General features: G+C 36.6%; 1 protein-coding gene across 1 annotated transcript; it reads right to left on the bottom strand.

Moving 5' to 3' along the window:
* Nucleotides 1-1302: 1302 nt before the first annotated feature.
* LOC116723991 (translation initiation factor IF-2-like) lies at nt 1303-4336 on the bottom strand. The gene is made up of 7 exons (XM_032569252.1): nt 4050-4336; nt 3894-3944; nt 3759-3815; nt 3547-3678; nt 3196-3450; nt 2302-2385; nt 1303-2226 (listed from the first exon to the last, which is right to left on the bottom strand). Exons 1-7 carry the CDS (start codon nt 4111-4113, stop codon nt 2075-2077), a joined length of 795 nt encoding a protein of 264 aa, XP_032425143.1. The 5' UTR covers nt 4114-4336; the 3' UTR covers nt 1303-2074.
* Nucleotides 4337-10611: the final 6275 nt, after the last annotated feature.

A 10611-nucleotide genomic window follows, 5' to 3' on the forward strand; every position in this document is an offset into this window, starting at 1 on the left:
TGCGTGCATTGGGATAACTATCAAACCCACGTGCATTATGTGCGATGAAGGTGTGTCCCTTAAACATTGGTCTTCGAAAATGAAGAAGGAATTGCTGTGCACAATCCAGGCCATAAGCGTGCCATTCAACACCTTTCACAGTTTTTGAACAGACTAGAAAGGGTTTATGTACGCCGCTCTGATCTACAAAGGTTTCAAAATCGTAAAACACAAGTTTGTCATGAAGTTTGTCATCAGTAGTACTGGTTTGAATGTAGCATTGATGATCGTTAAGAGTTACATCTGTACCAGGAGGTAGATTTTTTTCACCGCAGATGACACATTTTGATTCACATATGTGTAAAGTTTTCTCTTTGTTCATAGGAACGCGATACAACCTTTTACACGTAGAACAAAATTTGATCGTCTCGCAATCACTTACAAGCATTTCAGCATGAGGTCTGTTGCGAGGTTCTTTGTGCCTATCGAAGCATGTAGAGTTTCGACATATTCTGTTACAGTCATCGCAATGTACTGGATTGTACTGCAGTTGTGTGCAACTGTAACAACTGCAGACACCACAGTAACCTTGGCAATGATGGGTGTTAGAATTATTATGACCGCCGTAACAAAATCTGCAAATATATCTCGACCCGGTAAAACCTGCAAGATTCCTAATGCCATAGAAGTGATTATTATGGAGGAGGAGAAAGCAGGGATTTGAACGATTTTGGAAATCTGTTTCAAATTTAGATAAAGCCCTATCTTTTGAGGTTCGATGAAACACTACAATTTTTCTTTGTAGAATGTTTTCAAACTTTGCGACGTCGCTGAATGTAACCGCTGTCTGATCAGTTAGACCTGCCTGATGCTGCCACTTTCTTCCCTGTTCAAGAGCTTGTTTATCTGTAAATTCAGGGTGAGCTATATGTGCCAGGCTGGTAGCAAAACACAATTTATTTCCTGTATTTTCTACAATATACAGGTGACGCCTCTTCTTATTAATCAATTCACATTCCAATGTTCTTTCAGCCTTGCGTTTTGAACCTCCTGTAGGATTCTTGACTATCTGAAGAATCAGCTCCAAATTACTTTCTGAGGGCAGCTCTGCATTAGATTGAACGAGCTCATCTAAAAATTCTTCAAATGCAGGCAGGATTGCGTCGTTATCAGTAACAGAGATATTTATGTGATGAGAAATATCACCCCACACTAATTCTAACTGTACAAAGTCATTACGTTCAGCTATTGATCTTGCATCAATTGCCAGATCAGTTAAAACATTCATAACTGCGGTGTAGAATTCAGCAATGTCAGGTACAGCTTGGGTTGGAGGCCCGATTGATAACGATCTCCTTATTTCAATGTTATTGAAACGCTGACGTTCAATTCTCTGATTTTGATCTAGATTACCTCCTCGCTGCCGTGCTTGATCATTTGCTGCAGAAACTGTTTCAGATGGTAACACACATTCTGTATTTTGAAAACCTTCATCTAATGAAATGCTAGACGAAGTAGCCGGTGAACCAACGGGTGAGTTTTGCGGAGATATGTAGTCATTTAAACCACGGACTGCATCGTTAATTTGTCTGAAATAGTCTGAGACTTCAGATGCGTTTAAAATATCAGAGATTGGTGATCTAGCAGGGCTAAGAGCAGGGCTCTGTGAAAAGTTATTTTCCCCGGTATTCAAAGCTGAAGCGATTGTTTGTAGAATCTGGATGGAATTAATAATTTGTTGGGAATAATCTGATTGAGATTCTGTATTTTGAAAAGTTTCATCCAACACAGATGAGGCAGCCGGTGAGTTTTGCGGAGATATGTAGTCATTTAAACCGCGGACTGCATCGTTAATTTGTCTTAAATAGTCTGAGACTTCAGATGCGTTTAAAATATCAGAGATTGGTGATCTAGCAGGGCTAAGAGCAGGGCTCTGTGAAAAGTCATTTCCCCCAGTATTCAATGCTAATGCAAGTGTTTGCAGAGTTTGGATGGAATTAGAAATTTGTTGGGAATAATCTGATTGAGATGATTCAACTCTAGCTTGTTGGTCTTCCATTCTTTACTGAGTTATAAGAGACAAATCATACATGATTCATTTCACAATCACCTTTGCATCGGAGGAAAGATTATGCAACACTGTTCTGCTGGCTTGTAGCAGGATTTTAACTTGTTCTCGGTTGCGAGCCAGAGCTTGTCGTCGTCGTCCTCTGTCCGTAGGAGGTCTGTCCAGCAGCATGAAAGATTCTGCAATAAATAATTAGGAATAAACTTCTAGCAGCTATGAAATGTGATTTTACTAGATAAATTCAAATAAAATACCTGTAATCAATCCATCTAATAAAACGGTTCTGAATTGGAGATTATGTGCTCTCCTCTTCCTCTCCCAGCCCCTGAGTCCGGAAGCTGTGGAATATATTTAATATGATTACAATCAGTTAGGTAAGGCCGAATTAAAGCATTACTGAAAAAGCATTTAAAAAATAAATAAAGTAGATTAGGATAAAGTAAATACAAAAATAACATAGAATAAATTAATAAATAATTTTTTTAAAAAAAGCATGTAGCATGTTAGAGGGGGGTAGTGAACAAACATTGCACTTTAATTTTACAATAAGACAAACTGGAGTCTCCAACTTGACAAGAACGTAGCTCTTGGCGACTTGTAAGGTTTTTTAAATTTTTATTATTTATTTATTTTTATAGTGGTATGTGGGGAAATAAATACACACAAACTCCTTTTTATTACGTCTGCTTTCATGTCCAGCTTTATGTCAACGAGACATACACACGCACGCAGAGAGAGCAAGGGATCTTCTGCGGGTGGGGGGATCGCTCACCCACCCCTGGCCATCGGCTGTTATTTCCTGGAGACAAAAAAGCGCATGCACACACACACACACACACACACACACACACCCAGCCCTACACACACACACACCCCTCCCCTCTGCTGTCTCTGTCTCTGTGTGTCGGGGTGGGTTGAGTAAAGTTTTCAGTGAAATGTTCCCAGTGTAGAAAAATATTCACACCCCTCCCCATGTTTCGTATTTTGAGGTGTTATAAAGAGAAACTTTATTAGAGTTTATGTTACGGATATATATCTTTCTTTTAATTTAAAATAACAGTTTGAAAATTGGGACTTGCATTGGAATCAGACATGAGAAGCATTAAAGGTATATATCTTTATTATCTAAAACAAATAATTAAACTTACATGGGTGGTGAGAATTAGTAGGCCTCTCAGGTAGCGCTTCTGGTTCCGGTTCCGCTTCAGGTTCTGGTTCCGGTTCCGCTTCAGGTTCTGGTTCTGCTCTCTGTTCGATGTCTGGCCTTGCCCTGGCAGCCTGCCGTGGTGTGGGAGGAGGCGTGACGGAGATGAAATCAAATCTCTGCCCTGAAGGCAGGTCTGCCACAGGTTCGTCTTCCGATTCAGACGAGATGAGAATTACGTCTTCATCACGGGTTATGCCTGTAAAATGACGAAAAAATAAATAATAAAAAAAAAAAAACAAACAGTTTCTTGATTGGTTAAGATAGTTGTTTTAAAAAAAGAAAAAAAACTTACTGTGTACTCCTGTCTGAACAGAACCGGATGGTGTCAGAGCCGTATTCACCAGCTGTGATGATCTGATAGCTTCAGAGTCAGTTCTTTTTTTATTCAATGACAAGCGGTTCTTCCTAGGATTCTCCCGGTTATCTGTAAATATTAGAGTAAAATTAGAGTAAATGTTTTATTTTCTCGCTTTTAGAATCCTGGTTACAGAGATATTAAATTACCAATTGTATTGTTTAATGCTGTGTGGTTCTGGTATGTCTCCTGAGTATTGGCAAGATCTGTAAGCAAATAATATTTTAAATTATGTTACAACTCTGGTTAAAGAAGAAAAAAAGGTATGCTGAAAACAAACTTACCGCTTATAAATTCCGACTCTAAGACAATGTTTGGATCTTCTGAGACTGCCCCTAAAAATAAGAAAATCATTATTAAGCATGATGCATTTCTGTATATACATATATATATTCAGTATATGACTAGAGAAAGAGAATTTGAGAATTGTATTTACTTACGATCGAACAACGTGGACAGAACCTGAGAACTTATAGCTGCAGGTCTTCCTGTAAAGTCGGACATGATTCAAAATAATACTTGTTTAAAGAAAATTATCAAGTTTGGAAATACAGCTGGATTTGTAACAAAAGTGAGTCGAAATTCTGGAGAGCTGTGATTCTTACCCCGAGATGACGTCTGCTTTTAAAAGAACGCGTGAGGTATATGTCCAGCTTTAAGTCTTGTCACACACGCACGCAGAGAGCAAGGGGGGGGGGTCCTCTGCGTGGGAGGGGTCACCACTGACCCTCAGCTCTTATGTCCTTTGCCACATACACGCACCCACCCTGGCACTAAGAAATTTTTTAAAAATTTCAAATTGCATTTTCCTACATACCGTTGCCTGTTGTCTGAGCAGGTAAAGGTTGTCAAAAACCATGATCTTAAATTTTATTTACAAAGATATAAGTCCTAATATTCTGTACAACATCATTCACAGGTTACAAATACTAAAAAAGTCAAGCATCAGAATCATTATAAACTCATGACAAAAAAAACTTGTGACAACAATCTTGCTCCTGAATTTGGGTCAGGAAAATAAAGCTAGGGAAGCAAACTCTTTCACAATTTAGATTTACAGATTCACAGGAAAAGCTACGTTTTCAACAACTATATAGATTTAGAATAACAAAGAACAAATTTTAGGCATAACTATTGTATTTTACCTGCCTCAGGGGCTTTGTTGGATCATTTTGTGTAGCATGATTTAGTAGTAGCATCATGTAGTACGATAGTGACAGTGCAACATCAGTGTTTGCAATAAGTTTCGTATCTTTAATGGGACGAAACATCATTTTTTACATCAGTGGGATGTTAAAAGTCTTGTATCTAAACATCTTATGGGGAGGTTTTTATTGTTTCCTTATTTATTGTTTCCTTAAAACTGTTTAAGGAGTGTTGATTTCATCCAAAATTTTAAGAGATTATAAAGGACTTAAAGTTAAAAACAAAACTCAAATGAAAATGTACTACATGGCATGCATTTGAAGCTTTGACCCAACACAGGGCAGGCTGTACACTGTGATGGAGATATTTGTCTCTTTAAAGATCTGTTCCAGGATCTTTGACACCTTTGACCACTGCAGCTGGTCCAGGCCACAGCCAATTCTGAGGGAGGAGATACGAGACAAGCAAATTGATTAATTATCCCCAATAAAGAAGAAGATTTAAGGGTATTTATTATAGTCATTTATTCACAGTAGTTCCTACAAACCGGGGTATTGATATCTTATTGACACCATTTTCTAAGCAGTGAGATTTCATGTCTTCCAGACTCTGTCTTAGGCTGACATACGTGGGTTTCTGGCTGGCTTTTTTCTTTGTGATCTGAGACACATAATAGGAAAGATACAGTTACCAGATTAAATAATGAAACAACTTTTGGTCCAATGCAGTATAATTGTGGTATGTTTACCAGATAGTAGATGAAACGTTGATCATGTGTCAGGACAGCACACTGCCCCGGAAGCTTCTCTATTAGGACATACAAAAAAATACAAAACAGGATATGATTTAGCACTTGCTGTTGAAATCATACATTTGAATGAACTGGAAAAACATAAAACATTTTTTTCCAAAACAAAGACTTTAGTAACTAGTCTGACTCACTCTGCTCCTTTAACTCTGAGACTCGACCAAACTTCTTCTTGAACATCGCCGCTATGCCTGCTCCCATGCGACAGTCTTCACTGATGCAGTGGGCCAAGGATTCATCGCGTGGACAGGAGAACAAATCTCCGGTGACATACTTTAATGTCCACTTGGTTGATTGATAGAGTTTCTCAGTTTTGCCCATGTTCATACTTTCTTCAAGCGCAATTTGGAGAAAACTATAACCACAAAGTACCAAGTTGGTAACGGCGCTTACTACAGCCTTGCTTATCCCCTCACCATCTATCCCCACACTAGGCTGTGTCTCATTGTTCCTTAAAGCACCACCCATTTTAGCTGAATTTTTTTCCAAATTTGTCCGGGGGGTTGTTAGTCCCAGTAAACTATAATAAGCAGGATTTTCTGTTTGCCTCAAAAATGAACTTTTGATGTTACAAAAATACCAATCTTTGCTTTATTAAACCCAAACCCATAAAACATTGCTCATCATTTCTCTTCAGTCCAATCCGATGGTCAAATTTCTTAATTCAATTCAGTTGATTTTTAAAACGCTAATTTACAAGACCATTTACAAAAAAAGTCATTTCCATTCTACTTATCAAACAACGTAGCGATTTAAATGTATTAAAGTCAGTAAAAAAAACAAAAAGTTAAGTTAACCGAGTTAAAAATGCAGAATGCATCAAGTCATTGACTCGTCATTGACTTGACTTGTTTATACGCTTCTCCCTCTTCAAATTACTTTAACCCTACAATGACTGAATTTATCCATATTTTCAGGGGAACCAACATGTACATTTGCTGCTTTCTTTCTTTGTTTCTTTCTTTCTTAGACTAGGACCATCACAAAACGAATAACCTCGCTGATTGAACTCTGAAATGAATAAAAAGTCATTCAGTTACTCAGAATCAGCACAACATTGACTCTTTCCATCTTTAAGATGACTAGAACAAACTCCTCACTGTTGAATCCGTGGTGTTGGCATCACTTTATTACAAATGATAGTAAATAATTGGAAATATAATTTTACCAAGATAGAACTTAATCCACTATTACCGGACACAACTGGAACTCCATAAAGTTTCGTAGTAAAAGTCACATTAATACACAATCAGAACGCATCAACCGATTCTCCGCAAAAATACAAAAAAAAAAAACAACAAACAAAAAGAAAAACGTTTGTTTATCACGTCAGAGTTTTAACAAGAAAGAAAAACACAGAGTACAAGCGATAAAATAGTTGTGTTATTAGATGCAGGTCACAACAGTTGGAAGTGTACATTTCATCTTTAGGATTTTATGTAACACCATAAGCTACATTATTGTTGGTGAATAATATCACAGTGAACACAGATCCTAATCATCCATCACTAGTGGATCTGCTCTTCTCTTCTTCTGGATGAACAGGAACAACTGATGTTTGTTCGTTCTGTAGGACACAATTTCCCTTTAAGGAGAAAACAAACAAAGTTTAGTTTGTTTTACATTGTTTTTCAGCACACGCAAATGATAGAGCACTTAATAAATTAAAATAAAAGTTGTTCATTTACATTATATTCATTTAGACCAAAAAGGAAAGTTATTAGTTATACTCTACAATTCAGAGTAGAATTCAATTTTTAACGAGATCCAAATTTTTTAAAGTTTTGACCAACCTTAAAGTGTCTTCAGCTCGTGGAGCCGTTTCAGTGAAGTTAGCGATCATGGAGGGAAACTCGCTGCTGCTGTTCTGCTCGGTCAGAATGTTGCTGATGTCAGAAAAATCTGCTGTCATGTCATGAGCTGGAAAAAAAATTAACAAACATGTTTGCAAAAAGAAGTGGCAACACCGTATTTTCACTTAAGACTTACAAAATAGTTTCATGATTTTGGTTATGCCTGTAGAATTTAAACTGAGGTAACACTGAACAATGAATCGTTGGGTAAATAGTTTGAAAAAGAAAAGATATTAAAGACACGCTAACCTAAATGGCTGCAAATGCAACCATTGCTGAAAATGAATCAGACTCATGTAACTTAATGTAATGTTTCACCTCTCTGCAAAACTTTTGAGTCACCATTGAGTCACCAAGCTTTATTCTTTTTTAAACCCTTGCTATTTGGTCAGTTTGATTTTAGAAGGGGAACAATGACATTTTTTATATAACAGAAACGTAAAATCTACTCTTTTTACATCTTTAAGATGACTAGAACAAGACTCACTGTGTACACTGAGGGCGATGAGTTCAGCCAAAAGTAAAACATTCAGGATTCCCAAACAGACAGATGCACGGAGGCAGAGCCTCTCTTTGGAGCTACTCCAACCTTAACAAAAACCTCAACCTTAGCAAAATTGAATTCAATACATGCTAAATTTCTCTGTAACTTCGTTCTTACCTGTGTGATTAGATGCAGTTTGTCCAACAGGTTCCATATTGACGTAAATTTCCTCCATCGTTTCAGACTCTGTGCTGGCTTTAAACATTGACTATAAAATCCACTGCAGTAGTGGAACTAAGTGAAAAAAAACTGTGGGAAAGAGATGAGATGTCTGGTATTCAACAAAACAAAAGGTAAACGTATTTTACAGATAACGACCAAATAAAGAAATTTATGAACGCAGATTCATTATTATTTTCTTAAATATCTTACACAACATAAAATTCTTGAAGGTTTCAATAGTTTCATAAGTTCATATTTGCTGATTCGGTTCTGTATCAATGAATATTTATTTATCCTTTTTCTTTATTTTCCTTCAGCTTGGTTAATCCTACTCATAATAAACACATGACACTTTTCCATGGGTGAAAACATAATTGACTCTTTCCATCTTTAAGATGACACAAAATTAAAAATAGTTTTAAATCACGGATAGAAGGATGAAAAAATACATCCGATGTTGTGAAGTTCTTGCTTCATCTTGCTCCTGCGGATGGCTGTGTCCAAAAATATTTCCTAAAGATTAAGAAATTGCACAGGTCTCATGCTGTCCTGATAACTAGTCACAGCCTTGCTCTCGGTAAAAACAACTATCATCTTTGTATTTTGCTTTCTAAATCCTCTTTTAACCCTGTTTCTTGTCCAGTAGCAGAAACACTTACATTAAGAAACCACAGGTGTTGAACTGAAATCTTCCTTTAGTCCAGAAAATGTAAAATACCTGAATTGCATTATTACAAAACTTCTATAACCGTTGGATCGAATAATTATGGAATTGTACGTATTTATTCATATTTTAAAGATATGTACTTTTAGGACTGGCATCTAATAAAAACAAGCTGCATGAGCTGGCTAGTACTGTCTAAAACTCTGTCACCATATCTTCTAAAACAGCCATGAGGCAGATCAACAGTTTGACAAACGGTTTGCTTTGTGAAGCACCGCCTCGCTGGGAGGGAATCAAAAGGCTAACATGCCAATCAGGTGTAAGTTGGGCGGGTTAAAGTAAGAGAAACCCGATACTCCATTCAGAGCACGATGAAGACCAGCAAGCAAAACATTCACAGATGTAGTAGAATATCGGAGTTCAGGAGATACAAGATAGAAAATTTGACTGAATCAAGACATTGCCCAGAAGTTCAGACTGGGAAGCTAACTGACAAATTGCTAACTAAGTATGTGGAGCAGGAAAATAGGTCGTATTTACTTTAATTTATGCAACCAATTGCCTCAAAAGATTCAATTACTGCAACATATAAAAGACAAGTGTAGTTACACCGTGTGATTTTGGCAAACAATATTCTTAAACTCATCCAAAATATTATTCTCCGTAAAACTTCTTTTATTTTCTGCTTACAGCAGCAGCAGCAATATATTTACTACATAGATTAAAGATTCATGGTCTCATTATTTGACATGGTTGTTCTGTTCAAAACTTTTTGGTTTGCTTGAGCAGAAATGGCGTAGTGTCTGGGCATGTTAAAATGTTCAACTTTTACCACCCTAAATCCTCACTACTTTCAAATAATTCACTTTTTATTTTATTTTAGTTGTTACATGGACTCAACTTAAATAGATTAACTTATAAAGCTTTTTTTTTATATCCAAATGTTCCTGCCACTTGCTTAAGATGAGTACAAACAACAAGTCAATGATAATTAAGTGATGTTCACTTGAATTTTTAAGTCTAATGTTTCATTTTACAGTGAGGAAGGCCAGAGTCTAGCTTTAGCAGATGGCTGAAGGCGTCTGATCCGCTTCAAACTCAGTACCTGTTTGCTCCAAGGCAAAACTTTGGTAAGGTTAAATTTAGTGGCTAAAGAAAGTCAGACGGTTTATTCTCCAATGTGAGAAATCCCTTGAGGTCGTCAAGTTTCTTGTTTGATCAGATCTTGCTAGTCAGTATGATTACTAATTAACGGTTGATTCTTTTGTGTCTAGATGCAATGTAATCATTCAATTCACAATTGAAGTTTTATTATGGGGATGCAGCAGATAAAATATTTCATAGTATATTTCACTGATTCCTTTCATACAGTCTAAACTCCCTGAAAAAAAAGACCTTTCAGAGAAATATAATTTTGATTGCTTTGAGTTTAATGATATTTTACTTAATCTGACTGATATGATCTTCTTTAGCGCATACTGATGCTTCACATTGATCATTTATAAGCTTATCAATCACAAGAGGTGTTGAACTGTCTGTTAGAGAACATTAGTGAACATCATCATTAGGACCAAGGAACAAAAGCTGCAGATCATTTTTAAGGTAACAAAACAATTCACCATGTTGTGAGCAACTCTTGGAGCATGGTTGTGTAGTGAGTATGTTTAATTTTTATTTTTAGGTAAAGTGTACCAATAGCAAATTTAGTCAATGTTATTATAAGTTGGGCTAGTTGTCAGAAGATGTAAGTAAGTCTCGGTGAGAGGGAGTATTTAAGAAAAAACACAAATTCACTGATTTAATTGTTGGTTGATAGCCGGCATAT

This window comes from Xiphophorus hellerii, chromosome 8 (assembly GCF_003331165.1).
Source record: "Xiphophorus hellerii strain 12219 chromosome 8, Xiphophorus_hellerii-4.1, whole genome shotgun sequence".
Lineage (NCBI taxonomy): Eukaryota > Metazoa > Chordata > Actinopteri > Cyprinodontiformes > Poeciliidae > Xiphophorus > Xiphophorus hellerii.